The 24055-nt window shown below is 32.6% G+C and overlaps 2 protein-coding genes across 2 annotated transcripts in view; one reads left to right on the top strand and one right to left on the bottom strand.

Moving 5' to 3' along the window:
- The window catches only part of LOC127852628 (uncharacterized), a 276162-nt gene that overhangs the window by 177563 nt on the left and 74544 nt on the right, over nucleotides 1–24055 (top strand). The window lies entirely within an intron of this gene.
- Nucleotides 14378–22087, bottom strand: LOC127852629 (E3 ubiquitin-protein ligase XIAP-like). Its single transcript, XM_052386582.1, has 9 exons — nucleotides 22000–22087; nucleotides 18731–19765; nucleotides 18420–18571; nucleotides 18196–18274; nucleotides 17621–17749; nucleotides 17151–17332; nucleotides 16617–16758; nucleotides 14709–14804; nucleotides 14378–14466 (listed from the first exon to the last, which is right to left on the bottom strand). Exons 1-9 carry the CDS (start codon nucleotides 22085–22087, stop codon nucleotides 14378–14380), a joined length of 1992 nt encoding a protein of 663 aa, XP_052242542.1.

Here is a 24055-nt window from a genome sequence, read left to right as displayed (position 1 = left end):
ATATTGTATATTATAACATAGACACAGACTAATTAATTTACCATAATGCCCGTTTTTTGTATACCAGGTATACACAAACAAAATGTGTTTGTGTGACTGCAATTGAATTCTTCGTAAACAAGTTGTTTGTTTTAACTCATGCTGCAATTGCACATTTCATTTCATTAAAATAAAGTCTATGTACTCAAAGATATTCGGTTATATTAAATTTTGATTAACTTATACACACGTTAATAAACATGACTAAATACATGAACCCAATGACAGGTTGTTGTAGCCGCGAAATTTCGTCTGTGTCTGAACCATACACGTAGTAAATGGGCGGGTAATTTAGACTACATTGTGCAAAGCTATTTGGCTCTTGTTGCTTAAATCGTAAACTCCATTAAATGAATTTTGCCACATACATTGTATAGATGTTACCCTTACATATGTATGCAAACCATTGTGCTCTTTAATAATTGCGATCAAGTTCGATTGTGTTTGTGCACCATATGGTCGTTCTTTTGTTTCATGCTTTTTTTAGCTTACCTGGGCGAGAAGTCAATAAGATTATCTACAAGTTATTAGTCTATGTAATGCGTCCGTCAAGGTGAGCGTTGCTAAGAAGATTAGTTAGCTCGTTACACCTCTACCGTGTTTCACCCAATCTTGATGTAACCTTGGCAGAATGGGTTTTTTTTAAATCTGGAATAAGTGTGTCCGAGTGAAACTTACAATTACGTGTTACTACTTAGGAGGCATATTAGTGTGCAATTTCATGGGACTTGACCATAATGTGCATCTTGACTAAACCTATGCCATTTTTTAAAACTGATCAAGAGGTGTCAGAAACTAGTTCATAGGATCTTGGACAGACTTGAATTCGGGTCATTTATGGTAAAACTCTTGTTTACAGTCTACATGTATTACTCAATCTATAAGAAACCTGGTCAGACTGATAATAGAGACAATATCAAGGTGAAGATCGAGTATAGGTAAACGGGGTGAAAAACTTGATTACTGGCTCAGGTCGTCGACATATGTGCAAATGTACATTAAACACATGTGAGCTCTTTTGCGCAATCATGGATCTCTTTTTTTTTACAGCATTCACCATTTTGCTGTTTCAAAATCAAAAGAAAAGACATGCCTAGATTGGAACTATTGTCAAATCGTTACCCGCAATATATGGTCGGAAAGATTCAAAACATTTTGGGCATTGCCGCACAGAAAACCTATAAACCTCGATTGTCTAAACGCTGGCTTTTTCTTCAAAAGTGAGCTAACATTTCGTTACATTACATATTACGCTTAGAGAAGTATATAAACCTACATTTATACAGAAACTTGTTATGATTGAATGATTTTACATAATTGCGCTATTTGTGTTAAAGGAAACATTACAATTTAATTGCATTCAATGAAATATAACATTTATTAAAATAAGTTTTGAATGCTTGAACGAGCACTAAACATAGCATGTTTCATCATCATTTGTGCTAATATAAATATTTTGCCAGGCCCTGACGACCTTGTGCGATGCTTCTGTTGTGGAATAGGACTCAAGGATTTCACTGAATACGATAACCCTCTGGAAAAGCACATAAAAAAACTCACCAACATGCTCATATCTGGATTTGTGATATGCAGCTGAAGAACCCAGACATGATTTATACAGACTAGGTTAAGGCATAAATATATTGACATGTAGTAAATCAATTTTTACAAAACAAGTTTTGTATAAAAAATAAATGTGTGTCATAAGCGCTGAAGGATCTAGTAAATGAGTATTTTACATTTTATTTACTTCGTAATTATTCGTCAAAATGTAGACTTTCATCATAGTTTTTCTGATGATGAAACAGATTTATAACATTAATTCGATTTGTTAGGAAAAGTTGACCAATAAAAAGCAAATGATTTACAACAAAAATTAAATGCAAGAACTTTTCAAAGCATTTGTTTTAAATGCGACTTAATTATTGGAATATAAACACAATACTGATTTGATAATTATCGAATTGCTGAAGTTAAGAACTATATAACACTATTGGTCACTGGTTTTTTGCTTACATACGATGCTTGTATGTACACGATTCTAAACATATGCTCATTAAACGTATATTACATTGCGCTAATACACAAATATTGGTAGAAAGTGTGCAATTTCACTTTCAAGATGTTACATAAATAAATTAATAACAATATAATAATATAAACATATAGTAACGAATAAGCCTTAAATTACTCATATCTTATCAATTACATTAAAGATAGATCATAACATAGCACATAAGATTTAAAAAACTTTTTTAATAAACAACAAGCGAATTGCAATTAGCAAAACTATTCTCCCAGTCCAGATTTGTTTATGAATTAGTGTTACGTTCATTATTTCATTATTTGTTAGTGAAGGAAATGACACGTCATTACACCGTAAGTTTGAATGCATGTTGGGATATAAGACCTCGTGGACGTTACAACGATATCTTGCTGCTTACACAAATGAGAAATGAATTGAAATCGCATACACGCAATATCTGCATTTTTTTCCTATGCCAAATACATTGATTTATTGTCTTTATAACAATCAGATTCCGTTTCATCGCTTTGCAATATTGTTATTTACATTAATTTCAAATGGTTTTGATTTTTTTTTACTACAGATTCTCTCCATGGATCAACTAGTATTGCATCCCCAGTACACGGAGTTGCAGCGGAACCAAGGTAAACATAAATTAATATTGGATGTTCTCTCTTATTAAGCATGCTCCGTTCATAGACTATTGATAAATAATAAGCTGTTCTGTGGTTTGTAAAATTGAAATCATCAGTCTCTCAAGCACTCATGTAATAAGCTGTTCAATAAAATTATAAATGTGATATAAAAGTTCATTTTCTTAAAAGTGATTTTAAGATAGTTTAACAGACAAGCGGGATATCTTTAAAAAAAAAAATCCACAAATCCGCAAATCGCATTGCTGTTATAGTTAATGCAACGCCTTATCGACATCCAGAAAAATCAATGATTGACAAATGTTTGAAAACCTTCCAAAATCCAAACTTTCAATCGGTTATATCCCCTAAACAACTCGCAGATGCTGGCCTATATGACACAGGTAATATGAAACATTCCATTTGAAACCTTAACATACTCCAGAAATGCATTACGACATTAGAGGCCACGCTAACATGTTAGTAACTTTGCCACAATGTGTGCACCCGTTGGTCTGCCATGCACGGGTTATTGAATACAATATTTGTATAAAGTCATTCAGATAATTTTATCAAACAACAAATCACACTTTAACACATCGTAGAACAATTAAGGATATCTGATTTATTTCTATTTGTAACACACTATGATTAGATACGGAATTCTGATACCCATGTTCGTCACCCATGGTGTCCATGATTTTAACTAATTGATGAACACTTTTATGCTATTTAAATCGATAGCATAAGGTATAAACACAGGCGATATTTGTCGATGTCTGTAATGTCGGCATTCATTGTGGAATATATTCGAGTCTTTACGGCTGAAATCGGCATAGTCCGTTTTACCGTAAAATTGTCGTTTTTCACCAGAAATGATAAGTTTATCTAAGAGCACAGTTATCTGATCGCTGGTTGTTTAAAATGTGGAATGATAAAAGTGGTTCATGAAATAAAAGAAAAACAGCCGAACGTTGTAATTAAGCTTTGCACTGTGTAACATCATGTTGTAAATATCATATTATTAATAAGATTAATATTATTATGCTAGTTTTTTTTTTGAAAATTCATTTCTACATAGCACTGATTATAACCGTGTTAATATATATTTACGCGGACTATATCTGCATGTGTTAAGTATGATATGTGCTCTAATGTTTTTTATTATTATACCCCCATTACCAGTGGTAATTGGGGCTATATAGCAATTACTTTGTCGGTCTTTCGGTCTGTCTGCCGGTCGGTCTGTCGGTATGTCCCGAAAATATCATGCGATCTTTACCAAACTTGGTCAGAAGTTGTATCTTGATGATGTCTAGGTCAAGTTTGAATATGGGTCATGCCGGGTCAAAAACTAGGTCACGGCGTCACTTTGTGCATTTTAAACTAAAAGTTTGTCCGGACCATAACTATGTCATTTATCGTTAGATTTTAAAATGATTTGGTACATTTCTTTACCATGTGTGTCCTGCGAAAGAATTACGTCGATATCGCCAAGGTCAAGGTCACACTTTGAGTTCAAATATCAAAATGGCCAAAAATGAGCTTGTCCGGGCCATACCTATGTCGTTCATTGTTAGATTTTAAAATCATTTGGTACATTTGTTCTCCGTCATTGGACGGTGTGTAATGCGAAAGAATTAGGTCAATATATCCAATGGCAATGCCACACTTAGAGTCCAAAGGTAAAAAATGGCAATAAATGAACGTGTCCAGGCCATACCTATGTCATTCATTGTGAGATTTTAAAATTATTTGGTAAATTTGTTCACCATCATTGGGCGGTGTGTCATACGAAAGAATTACGTCCATATATGCAACGTCAATCTTTGAGTTCAAAGTAAAAATGGCCATTAATGATCTTGCCCGGGCCATATCTATGTCATTCATTGTGAGATTAAAAAATTACTCGGTACATTTGTTCACAATCATTGGACGGTGTGTCATGCGACAGAATTACGTCGACATATCCAAGGTCAAGGTCACACTTTGAGTTCAAAGGTCAAAAATGGCCATAAATGATCTTGTCCTGGCCATAACTATGTCATTCATTGTGAGATTTTAAAAATACTCGGTACATTTGTTCACAATCATTGGACGGTGTGTCATGCGAAAGAATTAAGTCAATATCTCTAAGGTCAAGGTCACACTTTGAGTTCAAAAGTCAAAAATGGCCATGAATGAGCTTGTCCGGGTCATAACTATGTTATTCATTGTGAGATTTTAAAATGACTCTGTAAATTAATAGTGTTCACACTCATTGAACAGCGTGTCATGCGAAAGAATTCAAGAGTTAAAAGGTCAAAATGGCCATAATTGATAATGGCATAATTATTCTTAAAAATCGCCATAAATTAGCTTCTCTTGTTTTGTGAAGACAGCATGCAAAATATTCTGTGTCAATGCAGCTTTTGGGGGTATACGTCACGTCTGTGACAAAGCTCTAGTTATGGTATATCGAGCGTTGATGTTTTTTTTGGATAGTAAGCGAAATCTTAATTTTATTACATAATTGAGGCAATTAATTCAGTCGATCGTCGAAGTGTTATTATTTTTAAGGAATTTACGTCCCTACCAGTTAAAAATCATAACACACCTGTTACTTTCTTTGTTTCAAATTTTGCGAGAAGGTAGTGTTTATTGTACGAAATATACACGGTTTTTATATTCCTTATTAAGTTTTTTTTTTAAACTGAACGAACGTTGTGTTGCTACATGTCTTACAGTGATTATCCATTGGAATAGACATTTGGTATCGTTTTCAATTGCATTACATTTTTATAGAAATAATGTTTAACGCAAATGGTATACATCAACACAGTTTTGATATCGACATACCATTTTAATATTGAAAACTAAGCTTAATTGTTTTACTTTTATATAAAATCATCAACTGACAATAATGTATACCTCCATGATATTATAAACATGTATTTGCAAACCGCAAAGGAAAACATAGTATTTTATTCCATTTTATATGTATTGATAGTTAACGCATAACAATAAGTAATTGTTTACAACTACATGTGTATGGCTAGATTCTGAGGCTTGATTTTTTTCGAAGCCTTTTACAATGTATTGGTTCCGAGAGGCACAATTTTGTACCTGTGGGAAAAGCATATGTGAATATTTAAATTAGTAACAGTAACTAATGATTGAAATGTTCTAGCTTTGTGATTCCACAGTGTTAATTGAGTTTAAAAACCCAATGTATTACATATAATTACACAATTAAGTAATTTGCGTTACTTTTAACACCCCATATCAACCAGTTGATGTCAAAATAGCAAACCGTTATCAGGATTATTAATTTTTTTATAATTATTTCATTTGATGATAAAAGATAATTATATTTGGTGGGGATACACTACCTGAATAAACGTTAACAATGCATATTGCTTGCAAGGAGATTGAAACATGAATTAAATTTAGCTTGTTTGAAATAGCAAGGATTTATATTTTTATTTGTACAGGTGTGGGTGATTATGTGCGGTGTTTCGCCTGCGATGGAGGATTCCGCAACTGGGAAGTGCACGATGATCTCTGGACTGAACACTGCAGGTGGTTTCCGCCCTGTAGGTTTGCACGAGAAGTAAAAGGGGACGCTTTTATTGAGAACATTCAGCAGCGTGTTAGACACGTGAATTGTACAACCTGTTAAAATAATAGTTAGAAGAAACATATATCATATGCTGGTATACTAATTAAACCAAATATAAAAATAGTACAATATGCTACTTGATGTGTCCATGTGAGTTCGGCTAAGCGAGGCTTAGACATGTTTTGACGATTGTGTTCGTCCGTAGTTTACAAAAACAGTTTCTCCATTTTTTGGAAAATAACGAGTTTGATCTCAAAATAGCGAAAGTATAAAGCTTAAGTTTATACGATCGTTGTTATACTATCGATTTTAATCTGGTCATATGATAAATAAAGTATGAATGTTTATGATACAGTAAGAAATCCTTTTATATATAAACATAGAATCCATCTTCGTATCAATAGTATATGATTCTTCATTTCAAAAATATATATTTGAACGAAATATTGAAATAAAAAGTATGTACAGAGAACAAAAAATCATAAACCTTTTGACATCGTGAATATATATACCCCTGCTTTTTTTCATTTCCATCGCCTGAAATATCACTTGCTGCTTTGCTATAAACAAAATAAGCATACTATACTATACACCACATTGGTGGAAATACGCGTTCATTAATTATACACTTACTTTTAAACAGCTGTGAATAATTTTCAATTTGTGTTTAGTTTACTATGGTTGTGCTGATTTCCAATTGTTTATTTGGTAGAACCAAAAACAATTTAAGTGTAGAATTACTAACTTTTTTCAGCAAAACCAGTAGATTGAAACTTTAAACCAGCAATACAGATATCCGAAACAGGCCGAGACAGAGGCTAGACTGGAAACATTTGAAAGTTTTCCAAACAGATTCCCAATCAACGTGGACGACCTTGTACAAGCAGGTCTATTTTACAAAGGTTGGCTTACGTATGTTTATATACGTTTTATATTTAAAAAAGACACAGTCTAAGTCGCCTCTCATTGTATTATTATACTGCGACCTTATCAGTAAAACGACGACTTCGCCCCGTTCAAAATATCCACTAGATAACAAATATAAATACAAAATTCAAATAAAGTGATTAGTTAAGTATGCCTATTTATTAAGAGATATTTTGTTTCCAAAATAATAATTAACTTACATGTCAATAAATACAATTTTAAAAATATGTTATTAAAAACGAAATTTATCCTTTAATTTTAGCTTGTTGTATATTGTTCTGAAATGCCCTGTGAACGCTTTAAATGTTTACCTCTTTTACAGGTGTTCGTGATTATGTAAGGTGTTTTGCAGGTGGCCTAGGACTTAGAAACTGGAAAGAGGATAGTGGTCCCCTGATTGAACATATGAAATGGTCCACAACATGTATATTCTTACAGACTTGATTGGAGAATACGCTACATCGAACTTGCTTCAATAAAATGTAATTTACTAACTGATTTTACAGTGCTGCTGTTGTTTACTATTGTATATCCTATCGAAAAGGTCACTTTAGCTTATTTGGGTCGGTCATTCTGAAGGTCCACAACATGTATGACGGATCTTTTTTATGTTTACAGGCAATTTATGTGGGCATAATAAAAGGGCCACAATTGATATCCAAACAAATACGTTTAAGGATTTTGAAGTTGTAGTTCTTATAATTTTAAATATTGTAAACTTAAGACGTTAATGTTTTTCTTGTACAAAAATACTGACATATACATATATTAGATTTTACTGCATTTAAATAAAAAATCCTGTAACTTTATATGTCCTTTTAACGTTTTTAAGACTCTGCTGCCGTTCTCCAATAGTGGGTTTCTTTGATTCATACACATTTTTATTTCATTCAATAAATCTTGACCATGAATTTTCAACAAGGCGGAGAACATTTCTAATGTAATACAATTCTAGTCAGCATTTAAACCACACTACAAAACAAATACAACAATACGATTTATTATTTTAAACTTAAGCAATTAATGTAGTTAAAAGACATCCAATCTCAAAAGGAATGTATGATATACAAATATAAATGACAATACTAACTTAACATAACACTACGTTAAACCATTTTGAATGAAAAAAACTGTATTTTAAGGACATCCGATTTCATAAGAATGCAATGATATACACACATAAATAAATACATATTTAGAAACGTTTTGTAGATAGCCGTTAAGGAAGAATCTGTTGTCATGTTCAGAAACACACAGACGAATGAAGATGATCCAAGATTGGAGTTAAATGGTTTGTAAAAAAAACTTGTTTATTGACTGTACAATATTCCCACCTTATCAGTTGCAAAGGACATGATACACTGCATATCAGTAAGGATGAGTTAATATAATAAATAAAATAATGATAACTATTTCAACTGCTAATGTAGGAATCTAAGCATTTTGAATTCAGAAAATGATTTTTTGATATTTTGATATGTAATGATAAAGAAAATGTGGCAGTCTATAGCGGAAGAATACTCAAATGCGGTACAATTTTGTTCTAAAGGTGACATGAATTATTCAGTTGTGCATGAGTCACGGTGAATGCTAGTTGTGTTGACATGATATACATGATAACATTATCGTGATGTACAGGCGAAGCTCAAGTTCCAGGTGATTCCATTTGTGACGTTAGCATGTGCACTCAAACTGGAGAAGAAACACTATTGCACGATCCAATAGAAAGTATGAGCCAAATAAATGCAAAGATAGCAGGTATTGGGTATTCACAATATTATTTCCATGTAGTCGATTCTTCCCAATCTTTAGGTTGGAAAATATTCTGCTGTTGAATTACTTTTATTCTGATGTATTTTTAACAACAACACAATATCGCAAACGATAAAGTGTTTACAATTTCTGATTTAATTGTGTTGTGTGTGTCATTTTTTTAAACATTAATATAAAGAATATACATCTAAAGGAAATGATCACGTGCCAAGCATGTAAATGCTCTGATAAAGATGTCATTTTATTACCGTGTAAACACTGGGTTCTGTGCAAACGATATGCATCAAATAAAAAGACATGTCCTGTCTGCGAAAGGGAAGCAGAAGACATGTTTCAAGCTTTACTCATGCGTATGTGTTTGGACGATTTTTAAGCAGTAAAAACAAATCCGTATATTATTTTTGTATGCTTAATATTTTGACAATTATTTTTTTGCAATAAAAAATATGATATGCATCAGAAAATGTATTATCACGTATTTTTGTTCTGAGTTTCGTTTTGAGTGCAGTACATATTGCTTTCGTTCAAAGCTAAAAATTCAACATCGGAAAAACTATATAGATTATGCGCGATAAGTTGTGTCAAATAACATCGAAATATCATGTTTCAGCATCCGAAGGGTATATTTTAAAAGAAAATGGACGTTTAAAGAAACAGCTGTTCTGCCAGAAGTGTAAACTCAACAATACAAACGCTCTGTTCCTTCCTTGTGCTCATCACACGTTGTGCTTTGAGTGTGCACAGAGTTTGAAAGAAATGCCAGGTCTGCACATGTGAAGTTAGCGATATTATCAAAACATTTATGAGTTAATACGTTTGTGTGACCAGAAATGTACGTATTGATAAGACATTGACCGCTCACACGGTTTATGTTTCAGCTTTGATGATATAATTATATAGTACACCGGTCTTGGCCGACATGATGGTCTTAATCATGAATGCATACGCCAGACTATGCGAAGGTAATCGCAAATTCGACAAAGGCTTTTGTTTGCATTGCCTTCATATATATCTATAGTTTAATAAAAAAAAACATATAATTGTACATGTTTTATATATAGTATATATATCATGAACTCAACAATAGATGTTTATTATTAAACTGACAACATATATATGTTATGTCATGACTTCCGAATTCGCGAATAAGTAACCTATATTCATTATTAAAAGAAGAAATACGTATCTGTTTTGCACGGTTAATTACTTATACATTTTTTATTTATTTGCAACAAATACGCGAACCAATATTAGATCAATAATATTGACTTAGAACTTTATTTTGTAATTTATTGAATCTGATACGGGTCGTTAATTTTATTCTATTTTTATTTTATGTTATATTTTGATGTGTATAAGTCGTTGTTTTGATAGTATTTGTTTTTACTTTAAAATTCAGCAAATTAATGAAAAAAGAGTTATTGTTTTATGCATATTTTTTTAATTATTTTCAATATTTCGTCACCTTTAAGTTAATGTTCAATCATTAGTCAAGTTCGAGTGTTTATTTATTTTCTTTTACACTTTACATACACTATATGAATCCTGTGGGATAAAAGGGCGAAATGATCAGGAAAACTTGCTTACACATCTGTTTGTTATTCGATGGATTTAAAATCAGGAAGATGCTGTTTGTTTAATACCGACGTAATTATGACGCTTAAATTTATTTATCGGCTATTATTCATGCTTTTTGTTGATTGTTTTGTTAAAAATCTAACTTGGTCAGTATGTTTTGTAATTTAGTAAAAATATGTAGAGCACAAAGTATCCGCACTGTATTTTCCACTGTATTATGTTTAGTTAACTCCTTCACTTGCCAAAAGAAGTTTAAGATTGACTCCCTAGTTGGACAACAAAATCCGAAACAAATTATGTCATAATCATCGTTATCTGATTTTCTTCCCCACACGTAACACATTATATGCGAATACGTTGCTTGACACGAAAGGCGGAAAAGAAACAACATAAATATTGCATTATTAATACGGAATCGTAAGAAATTTAATATTTCTGACAACACAGAGTAATCAAATAGTTTCATCAGAATGGTAATTTGTTAATTTATTACTTAAGTCTATTAATAGGACATTATATTTTGAAGTGTAGTGTAAATGTTTCAATGATCATTATTTTTAAAATATTTGCGAAGTAAAGTGTCCAAAAATGTTTCACAATTAGCAGAATGCACTGTTTGGTTTAAAAGGATCAACATGTTCGAGAAGCATGTTCCATGTATTATTCAGGTTATTGATGTGCTTACAATTCAATCAAACTCTTTAAGTTTTGAGACACAGTCTTTGAATTATTTAATTAATTGTTGAAGTAAGAGTAAAAATAAAGGCATTATTAAATACATGTCTGACATTTCGACTACGCATATTGGTCAACTATAAAAAGTTGTCTGCATTCTTTTTTATTCTCTCTCAGCTGACCTAGAAACGGTTAAGGGTATTGTGTCGATCTTAGCGATGTACTAGTTTTAATATAAACACAGCAGGGTTCTAGTACACAGGGGTAATATTTATATTGAATGTGTCTTATGCAAATTTACACAATGCCTTATAGGGCTTAGTGACATTGTTTTAAACGTATATACTATTTTATATATTTTGTATAAAGGTAAGTAATGCTGTAGTGACACGTTTGTTTTCAAAATTAAATAATTTAAACAAATGTAAAACAATATACCATTAATGTTTATGTTTTAAAATTAAACCATATGTAAAGTATTCTGGTTATTTTATCTTAATTTTCTTTATGATGTTTTTATTGAACTTCTAGTGTGCATCAATTCAAAAATATGTTATATTGTAATATAACTGAACGTAAGTATGTTATATTACTAATATTTGTATACATGTGTGATGTTATGAGATAAGTTTGTATCTATTGTTTTAGCAGTATGTTATTATGGGTTGTGTGTGATAAATACGTGTTTTTTTGTAGCTGTATTGTGTTATGTGATGCTGTAGAATGATCGACATTAAAGATCGTTCATGTGTAAACATCAATAAAAAATGAAAGAAATGGCTTGTTAGTTATGGTTTTAATCAGTCTTAAAGAACAACAATCATAATAGCGAGAACATGTTTTTATTAAAGCCAAATAAAAACTGCACATCGTTGTCAATGCATTTGAACTAATTTTATTATACAAACATACTATGTTTTTTGAAATATGTATTTGGCTAGATTACATATGAATACAGGTGTACATTGTTTTACACGAATTGAATAGCAAAATTATTAAACTGTAAATTATAGAAGCTATCCATTACGCAGTCAATTAGAAAACAAATAATATAGCGCTATATGAACATAACGAACAAGACATGGCGTGATGACGCAGTGGGGAAAACGTAAACACAAATAGAATATGTCCTTAATACTACCGAATCTGTGCATGTTAGAAAAGATTCATAGTAATGCCTGCAATAATTGTTTTGATCTAATTTCTACATTTAATATATTTTCCTTCACATGTTTATTTTAACGTGTGTGTGTATTGGATGTCTCTTTTCTTACACATTCTCGCTTTTCCTTAATTAAGAACTTAAATTGTCAGCCCAACTACAATCTGAAGGGCTTAGGTACATTGTACCTTGGTAGATACACACAAGTATTTATTGTTATGGCTAGCATCTATTTGTTATTTTTAATACTTATTGTTGAACCATTTTCGCTTGACCAATCGACCACACTATTAGTACGAGTAATTAGTGCATTGATGGTATACTATAAGTATATAAATGATACAACTGCATATAAGTATTATCATTTGACCATTAGTTGAATAAGCAAAGAATGTTTTGAGGAATAAGTACTTTTTTCAGAAAAAAAAAGACTAAACTATTTGTATGCGTGAAGCCCTTCATTACAATGAACGGTGACAAATGGTATCGGTAGACTTTGTTATATTGTATTTGAGCATAGTTGGAAAACAGTTAACATACGAATATTTACGCTTGTCTTATCAATGAAGGCAAAATGAAGTACCTTAGGCCCTCATACAAATTGAAGATTAGGTAAAATGTATAAAGATATTGTAACATCGTGCCTCTTTATTGTGCATATACATTACCTTAAAAGTGCATACAAACAAAAGTGACGATTGCTTTTGAAAAAGTCTTCATTTCCTTGTACATAAATAATTAATGGAATTAAAGAGTTGTAATACAAGCCAGAATCTTTAAGACGCGTATGTAATCTTACGAAAAATGCAAACGTTATCGTGTGGTTTACGTTGCAGAGAGTATATATACAAGCTAAATTGTTATTAACCATCAATGAAAATTGCGATCACTTTATTTAATTAATGACACTTTTAGCATGTTTTCAAGAATCAAATTGTGCTTAGTTGATTAGATTAATGTTTTTTATGCTCTATATTACATAATTTGTGAAGATTACAACCTCCATAAACAAACGCGATGTGTAGAACATATTTAAGAAAAAACTTTTAAGTTACATACACTTGCATGATTTTGTATTCTAAAATTATGTATATTCGTAATATTTAACAATTCGCCAACTGTAAAAGATGTCATTTAGAATGATATTATGGATTGTATATTTTATTACAATTATGCGTGTATTATGTCGTGCATTGCAATGAACGGAAATCAGCAGGAATAAACATATCTGCAAGTCAAATATATTCAATCAAACTAACAATACTGATAAGTTACAACAACTGCTTTTTTGGACGACATTGTGTTTGGTATAATTATTCGTTTGGATAAATGTTTGCACATTATTTATGTGTACCCATTTATAGACAAAAACGAAGTTGTTTTGAAGATTTGTTTGTTAATAATACATCGCTTTAAATCATTATATAAGGATAAATGAGTACACGCGACTTAGTGAGACCATGTACGCTAAACTTAAAAACAAGCCGCAAGATACCAGATTAGCTATGATCGATTTTAAAACAAGCCGCATGATACCATACTTACTATGATCGATTTCGTATTATTAATTCCATGTTGAAGGTTTTATAACAGAATAAAGTGAGGTAAAGAAATACACTTTTTATGAACAACATTGCATCGCTATCGACATGGTCGTCTTTGTTATACTACAATATCATTTTATCACGTCAGGGTTATTTACATATTTTTACAATCCGAATTCAACTTATTTTCCTTATCTTGAAGATACTGTTAACAAATTATATTTGACTAAGCCGACTGGTGAGTGCTTTGATTTGTAAAGTCAAAGTGGGAATTCGATCGATCAAAATATATTGATCCGAATGGCGACTATTTGTCAAATCAAACTCATTCAGTTTATCCCATGTAGGTCCTGACGGTATCACTGACGCCTCTATAACAAACAGAACATCTGATCACATCACTTGCACATTCCATGCACATCACGTGATGGGCGCATGGGAGTTTCTTGTAGAACATTTGCAGCATATCAGCATGCTCTTTAGACGTTGATTTTCTTCTTGTATTGTCTCTAAAAAGATAAACATAATTCGAGTTTTTAAGAGCATGGCAGTGATATAAATGAATAACAAAATATCTTTAATAAATATATATATGTGCGCAAAACTATTTGATGTTTATGATTTTAATTTGAAATCAGATTAAATCAACCGGATGTTTACAATGTATATAAACACTAATTACTAAGAAATAATAATGAGCATTTAAGTATTTGAAAATTTGACAATAATATAAAACAACTGTTACATTTACCGGATGAATTCAAACTTTCAGCAACAGTCTGGTTCATTTCAGTTTGAATCAAAGCAATACGATTTATGACGTCATCTATTTGAGGGTGATTATATCCTGTAAAATTACATGTACTTTATCCACAATGGTATATAGAAGTTCGTAGTTTGGTTAATACTGTTCGTATTTATTTTTGTTATATTGTTTACAGGCCTGTCATGTTAATTGTAGCGCGACGTCACACGTTCACGCACTTCGTTGTTTGACGTCATATAGCAGGTGTAAACAAATTAAAATCAAAGTTCTATTTTGCAAGGTAAAGTATGAAGGGTTCATCAAAACAGGCAATACGATATGTTTTACTTACTCCTTTGTAAATTTAAATTTCAGTTAGTTTGGGGTAGAAATATTGTAAAAGCTGAATATATCACTTATACGAGAGGCGCCAAGATTATATTTGAACAAAATCTGCATACACGTTAGGACAGTGCCGCGTGAAAAACACTTACAAACCCCTTATCATGTACAACCATATTCCTGATGATTCGAAATTGCTATTCGTCATTTATAGCATGGTGCGTCGAACAATGAGTGAAACTGTGGGAGGGGTAGTTGTTGGACTTTTGAAGATTAAACACACGTATATTCAATATGAGTTGAAAGCAGTGATGTATGCGATTTTCTTGGATTCCAGCAAGAAAATAAGTGATAAATGTGGACATCAAAGCCAAAATATAAATTCTGGTCTTGCTATGCAAAGTTGAGATATCGTCAATTTTATGCCAAATGTTACGTCATCAAACAATCAATCGTATGATCACCAAATATAATCCACCAACCTAATGTGACATGTCGTCTTATAGAACATTATCACCAAACATTGGACGCTAAACTTCAAACGGCAAAGTTCATCACCTTAAATAGCGCAATTTAAGAATAGGAGGGCTATATCATGGAAGTAATAAATAAAGTTAATGGTGCAAGATAGAACAACTTTGTTACTTCTGATGAGGCAATGTTCTATTTCGTTTTTCGTGTGGGCGACGCACAGTTTGCTTCATCAGGAAAGGCGGAACAATTAGCTACAAACATTAGTTCCTTAACGCAACTCTTTCGCAAAAGGCTTCATGGCATGGGCCGGCGTCTCTTATAGAGCAAAAACCGAGCCGAGCCATATCAACAAAAGGTTAATAACAAGTTCTATATCACTTAAGTATTACAGCCATTATTTAGAAATGACAAGTCTAAAACTTTTCCAGAATGTCGGAAGTCAAAGTTGTTCGATCAGGACAGTGCCTCGAATCGTACATCTAAGCAAACCCTCCATTGTCTAAGAAGGAGAAAATTAACTTTATTAACATTGTGTAGTCTCCAGAACCTCCTACAAGTGACTTTGATGCATGGGGTTACTTAAACGCCGTGAACAGAAGCGCAGCGTTAACTCTGTTATAGATATAAAAAGCTCTTAAGGAGTTCAGAAATCCTGACTAAACAAACACGAATAGAATCGTGGCCAAAAATGGTGGAGGTTATTTACCCAAGCCATTGATCTTATATTGTACATGTAACCAAATAAAGGTACTGTTGCATTTCTTATTATGCGTCATTAATTTTGTTCAAAAATAAAATGGGCGCCTCTCTTAAATGTGCGATATATATTTCAGTGTTTGAGTGTTTTATAAAAACAGTACAAAAGTGTAATTTATAATATTATATCTATAATTGATATCGTCAATGCTGTACGCATACTTAATTATATTCCTGACCTCGCAGCACATAATTATGCTTTCATTTGCAACTTAGTGAATCAGTTTTAAGCATTGTAAATTTTGTCATTTACACGAGTAGATCGTTAAACTTTTATCTTGATTTTCGATAACAGGAAATGAATATAAAATAATAAAATTAGGAGTCCTTTAAAGTACAGACCGTCAAGCTTCAATTGATAGACTGCTTTATCGAAAACATCTTCGCTGAATCCCATTTCTTCTATGCAAGCGATCTTTATGGCGACAAGGTCCTGATCGCAATTAATGGGATAAGTTGTAGTGGATGAACTTGCTGCAGAATTCTGTCAAACAAACATAAAACGTTCCACTTAAAGAATACTTTATATTTTCATGCGGTTTACCTTTCAGATGGAACATGTTCAGTTCGAACATGAAATATATGTTTATTTATTACATTGGTTAAAATGCAGAAGTGGTCTGAACAGCGGCCTATTAACACAATTCATTTTTTATTGCAAAACATATAAGCCAAAAAATTAGAAAACACAATGCATGGTGGAAAAAATGCAAAAGGAATTGTATTTTTCAATGTATGTAGTTGGTAAAAATCCAATGTTTGTATAGTTCCTTACCACGGACAATATAAACAATACAATTGTAACGATGTAAGAAAAGTTAAACAAAACATTTTGACATGCATTATCTACTGGCCAATAACACAACTAATCGTTACCATCATCGCCATTGCAGGTTTGTCCATCTGCTGAACGTGCTCAATGAAGGCCTCCCCTTTAGTTTCCTTCGCAAATCTGCACGCAGGAAACCACTTGCAATGTTCAGTCCACGGATCGTCATTGTTCTCCCAGTTTCGTAATCCTCCATTACAAGAAAAACACCGAAAGTGGTCCCCAATGCCTTGATTCATTTAAAAAGAAAACCGCTGTCTTTATTACATACACATAATCCTTTATTGGCAAATTTTTGATGTTATACGTTTTCAATAAGAAACTTTGTTCGTTATATCTGATCTGTACATAATTTCGACTAACAAAATCAAACACTTCATGTTCTCTGGTACACGAGTTAGCTAGAATGAACAAGCATTTTGCAATGATATCTTGTTTATGCAAAGTATGGATATTGTACTGAGCTCATCTATGTTTTAGTGTTAAACTTAATGTGTACAACACTTAAGTACCTCACCTGTGTAGAAAAACCCGGCTTCAGCTAATTGATATGGTCTTTTAGCACAACGGAAGTTGGAGCTCTCATAGGATACAATTCGTGACTCCAACGTTTTGTACTCAGGACTTCTATCGGTCCGATTTCCGGCTATATTAAACGGAATACATGTACATTCAACAACGTTACAATAACCACGACCTTGCTTAAAAGTATTGCATTTACTTAGTGTAAAGATATTTCGTCATAAATTGTCAGCCAATATTAATCACTACCAAATGCCACCGTTAGATTCGAGAAGCCTATCACTGGCATCAATCTAACAAACATACAGCCAATGAAGATAATTGACAATTTTGCAACAGTTGTGTGTCCTTGGTCCGTTATGATATCCGTCCATCTCATTGCACTTCTTACGTCATATAAAGTATTCACTTGTTATCCATGACGAAACATGACCTAACACAGCATATCATGTATATCATGCCTATTTGTAGGCAGATAACAGCAGTTGTTGAACAAACATACAGATAACATAAGGCGCTGAACACATCTGAAACATTTACATTATTTTCTACACAGACATTTTTACATACAAACTGTTCCCCGATTCCTTTGGAATTCTGCATATTGGCGACACCGTATATTATCTGGGTCGATGGTTTCTAATTGATCCTGTTAAAATAAAGAGCATTTATGTATCACATAATTATGAATGTTCAACAATTAATATTCAAAACAATCAATACAATTATATATTAACTTATTTACAGTCTGCATTAATATTTACTTTTATTGATTTAGTGATAACTTCTACTACCTGTTTATTTTTTATGTACTCCTCTCCAAACAGGTTTAGAAGATATTGACACGTTCCTGAATGCTTAATGTGTTCATTCACGGGGTTGTCTTCGGTACTGAAGTCTTTCAGACCTATGCCGCACTGGAAACATCTTAACATATCACCATCGCCTGAAATGTAAGGATATTCATTTGGAATATGTGAGTCACATAAAAATAAGTTCAACGAACACCATAACTTAAACGGATATGCACACTTTTCGTTTAAAAAATGTTCACGTGTGTTATATTGAAAATATATGTGCACGATCGGCTCCAGTCCACACTTACCAGTATAAAAGAAGCCAGACTCGACACATTCCTTTGGCGTAGGTTTATCATGTGGCCATTGGGAGAAGGACTCAAACCGATTCCGTTCTACAGTATACCGCGGGTATCGTGGAGGCTTTCTGACATCCTTTGAATTTGTAGACAATTGTCCACAATGTAACACATGTCGCGAGGCATTTGTATCGGACTGCAAACCCACGATACTGTTACTACGTTGTCCTGTGTTATTTGATAAGGATTCCGGTATGCTCTTTGCCGAATCGGCTAGAGAATTAGCAACGTTGTTATGCGAGTAATCTTCTGCCCGTTTGACTAGAATTTTGGGCGCATCAAAACAACTTCCTGATGTTACAATTTCAGCTTTCTCGCTGTCAAGTCTTTCCTTTGAGATGCCCGGGTATGTAGTCCAAACGTATTGTTTTCGTTCATTCGGAAAAAGACGCTGATGCAACGGTAATGGTATTTCGGGTGCGGCATCTAACGATTTAACAGGCTCCTCCCTTTTCAAATCGTGAAACGGTACACAGGTATAATTCCGGAAATCGCCGAGATATGCTCGTAAACGTTTGAATGAAACAGAACTGTCTGCGTTATCTTGCGAAATTAAATAACCCGATCCATTTTGTCGCCAAATGATAAACTCTGTCGAATTTATATCGTCAAATAGTCCTTGTTGTTTAAATAGACCTCTGGTTTGCATGTCCTTGATGAATTGTGGAATTTCAAACAACAAATACACACCAACCGTGGACATAAATAGTGCTTCAAAGCCTTTAAATATACCCATTATACGTTCCATACCTTTAGCACGCTTCACACCAACAACATGACCTTCCGAAAAGGTGATAACAATAAGCGTTAATGGCTGCTGAACGTTGCCACGTGTGCACGACTGGTTTGTTCCATGGCGAGAATACGTATGCAATTCTGTGTTTCTTCTTTTAATTCTCTTAGTATATGGGGTGACAACAAAGGTATCAATCAATGTTTTTTGCGAAGATTTCCTCATGTTTTCAGGTTTTCCTCTGAAATCGTCTAGAAAAATACAATATCTATGGCTCAAGTGTAGTCTTAACTACTATTACATGAAACATGTCATTTAATATTAATATAAATGTATTTATAATTATTTTTCACCGAAATGTTCAATGTCGTTTTAAGTTTACAATCTGAAATGTATCTCGGCATTTTATAATCAACGAAAATATATTCAACATGACACGATAATGGAAATCGAAAATAGACTAGTTTACGTTGAATTATTTCAAAAAATGTGTACTAGAAACTTATTACAATAAAAGGTCATCAGGTATGATTATAGCTATTATTCGGAAATCAGTGAACATTTGATTTTTTGTTTATTTACATTTGTTACAAATAACACTGGCCAATATCCGCGCAATTATGTATTGCTATTCAGATAAGAAAGTGACATTAAATCTTATGTGCATATGCGTATATTGGCGTTACAAAAGAGCACGAACCGTAGACAGTTTTGCTTACCTATTGATTATTTGAGTTCCGAATAAAGTCCGTAGACAATAAAATTCATACAATCAATTGATATACACTAAAACTCGATCATTGAAGACACAGCAATTACATGCCGCAACAAATACAAGCAAATCGAAAGTAGTTATTTTCTTAAACAGCAGACCATTTAATAAAAAAAATGAACAACAACAACTTAAAATCAATAAATTAATATATCCTTTCCCAATCGGTAGTTAACGTATTCTTTTATGACATCAGGTAATCAATCTAATATTTATTAGAGATGAAAACAGCACTATAAATAACACACATATCTGAACCAATCCCAAACGTTGTTAATAATCTAGCGAATAATATCTGATACATAGCCAAGTATCTAACAAGTGTATTACAAGGGTTATAGACTATCTGAGTGAAATGCACTGTATAACAGTCTGACATTGTTGTGTGTAACATTGTCTTATTGTTATGAAATTATTGAGGTTTGAGCATTTTTATTATTCACTGTTTGTGTAATCGTGTCTAATTCATGTAATATCAATGAAGGTTGGGAATAATTGTGCATAAGTAAGCGATGTGTTAAGATCAACACTAAAGGTCGCACGGTAGATCGTATCATGGAGTTGTAGTATCCGAAACGCCATACATGGTTCTCAAATAACTTTTAAATTCATCTTTCCTTATTAAAGTCACCCGTGCCCATGATGTCTTAACATTAATATCCAAGTGACATTTTCACGGACAACCCACCTGGTTCCCTATGGATTAAATCACACGAGATACACTAGATGTTAGAATATCGGTCGGTCTATCCGTCTGAATGTCTTAAACGCAGTTGAGTTCTTTTTGCCTACGGTTCAGCCACTAGAGTTTCATACTGGCCATGAATGGGTCTTCAGAGAAGGTCGTCCCTAATCCACCAACTCCTCTGCCTTGGATCACGTGCACGATTGTCAAGCAGCTTAACCACTAACCAATAGATGATTGATAATTGTGTACGTTATGCTACCTAAAAGATAGCAAATGTACATAAATGTGTAAGGAGTATTTAAACAGATGCGTGTCAGTTTGATGACAGTTTAATACCCGTCCGTCTAGTTGCAATATTATGGCATCTCTTATATGTACATTAACAATTCGTAATACAGAGTCGTGGACAATAATATCCAATCTTTTGTCAACATGTAATTAGGTTAAACGTAAAAGAATCTGAGAAACCTGGCTTAACAATATCTGTCCCTAATGCAATATAATACGATTATCGCGTTCCAAGATCAAGCCGTTACACACCATATTATTTCCATAAATAATACAAGCTGAAACCGTACAAATACGTAACAGACCGTAGGAATCCTTGGTGAATCCGACCCAACGGATAAGAACGGATTTATATTGTTTAATAGGGAGAAGTACGGTTACGTTGAATAATGTGGTTCTGTAAGGATAATCAACAGTAAAATGATATGTAATCAAATATGAAATATGTCTGAAAATTTACCGTTTTCTGATTATATTAATGTCGCATATAAATAAACCATCATCACATAAGTCATTTAAATGCCAAATATATTATTATTAAGGGTAGCTACTCTATTTCGCTTACTTGATAAACATCGATAATACTCCGCCCTCTTTTAGCGTCATTTCAATCGTTAGTCGTTTCAAGCCATCGCGATACCTTCATATTAGTGCACGACGGGAAATGTATGCAAATAATATCGTGAGTTTAAATCCCGCCATCTACGTTAAATAAAATAAAATAGCAGCTTGCAGACCCTGATCTGATGGAATGCTGAAAACAGATTCCAGATTTCGGTACAAGCAGTCCTGCTTCGATTCTGGATCTCCCTTGCTCTGCGTCATTTAATTAAAAAGTCGATCGAACACAATATCCAAAGGAGTGTTTGAGCAATTTCCCACCACAAGACGCGAACGACTTCATCCTGACATTGAATTAGATTATTCGAGATGCATCCAAGACATTTGCTACACATCTTTGTTGGAAATACAATGTGATACCACGTCATATATATGATATGTATTTACGCGTGAATAATATGCGACTAATACGTGTTTTTAAAGTCTCGAAACGCGCATTGGATTGTTTACTCAATTTCCCGTAAGCCTTTTAGGTATTGTTTGGTGGCCTTTTTTTTCGTATACGAAAGACAATGTTAAATCACCATGCTGCCTCTGACAGATATAATTAGTAATATGTAAGTTGTAAAATAAGAATATGCTTCATCAAAGATTGATTTATTTATTTTGGGTTGGTATTTAGAAGTTTTAATGTTTCACTATTCACTTGATACAATTTTTTATTAGAGTACAAGATTCCCAATAAATAAACAGATTTGTTCTTTCGTTTGATGTATCATGGTTAATTGATCACTATTGTCTATAATTAGCTTTTGATGAACATTTCCAAGGGATATAATGTTGCTTGATATTGCCCAATGCATAAAGTTAAATGTAATAGTCAATATTACTGACAAGAAATTGCCATCACTTTACTGGATACCTAAATTACATAAGACGCCATATAAAAGTCGTTTTATCGCTAATTCAGTGTCTTGTACCACCAAACAATTATCAGTGTATCTTACATCTGCATTGAGTGCTATAAGATATCATATAGCTAAATTTTGTAATAAAGTTTATGAAAATAGTAATATTAACCTATTTTGGTCAATAAAAAACACCTTAGAAGTTATTGAAAAAATTGAAAATAAAAAATATAAGGTGTCACAGGTAAGTACTTATGATTTTTCGACACTATATACTACGCTTCTTCACGCTTTAATAAAATCAAAACTTGTCTCTTTGATTGAAAAAACTTTTGCTAGAGAGAAATGTTTGTATCTAGCTTTAAACACTAAAACAGCTTTTTTTACTAATCAGATATTAGATAATTACATCATTTGGACTGGTCTTGACTTTTGTGCAGCACTTACTTTTCTTTTGGATAACTTGTTTGTTGAATTTAATGGTAAAATATTTAAACAAATTATTGGCGTTCCTATGGGTACTAATTGTGCGCCACTTATAGCTGACCTTTTTTTATATTGTTATGAAAGCGAATTTATGTTAGAATTATCTAAAACTAAGCAAGTAGATTTGATTAATTGTTTTAACCTTACTAGTAGGTACATTGATGACATACTTAATTTAGATAATCCATTATTTGAACAATATATTCACAAAATCTACCCAAAAGAACTAGTCTTAAATAGATCGAGTATATCCAATACAGACGCTGCGTATTTAGACTTACATTTAACTATTAATAATAATTTGATCAAAACTAGTTTATACGACAAACGGGGCGATTTTAACTTTGAAATTGTGAATTTTCCGTTTCTAGATGGCAACATCCCTAAAGGACCTTCCTATGGTATTTACATTTCGCAGTTGGTACGTTATGCCAGAGCATGTTCGTGTATTAAAGATTTTAATGATCGTAATCTAATATTAACTAAAAAATTGCTAAAAGAAGGCTTTTTGTATCATAACCTAAGAAATAAATTTGCTAGATTTTACTCTAAGTATGGTGATTTAATTTCAAAATATAATGTTTCTTTAAAATGGCATTTAAATAATGGAATCTCCCATCCATCATTTTACGGAGATGTTTTGAAGCGTGTCCGCAAATTAAAATATGTTAAACCAAATGTTCATATTAAACTTTTCAATTTAATTAACTTGTTTTTATCAAAAGGATACGATGCTTATGTACTTAAAAACACGTGTTTGATGGTTTTCGATTCACCATATCTTTCTTCCCTTAAAATTTGGAATCATTAGTGATATTATAGGCATTTTTCACTGTTG

This window comes from Dreissena polymorpha, chromosome 12 (genome assembly GCF_020536995.1).
Source record: "Dreissena polymorpha isolate Duluth1 chromosome 12, UMN_Dpol_1.0, whole genome shotgun sequence".
NCBI lineage: Eukaryota > Metazoa > Mollusca > Bivalvia > Myida > Dreissenidae > Dreissena > Dreissena polymorpha.
The sequence above is the reverse complement of the archived record's forward strand: the minus strand, read 5'-3'. Positions and strand labels throughout refer to the sequence as shown.

Bases quoted from the DNA above. Each gene is read 5' to 3' on its own strand.
- LOC127852629 (XM_052386582.1), bottom strand. From the start codon at position 22,087: ATGACGCAGAGCAAGGGAGATCCAGAATCGAAGCAGGACTGCTTGTAC. The intron at 18,572-18,730 runs GTAAGTGTGGAC...CTTACATTTCAG, and splicing joins GTCTGGCTTCTTTTATACTG to GCGATGGTGATATGTTAAGA. The intron at 17,333-17,620 runs GTGAGGTACTTA...AAATGAATCAAG, and splicing joins AGCCGGGTTTTTCTACACAG to GCATTGGGGACCACTTTCGG.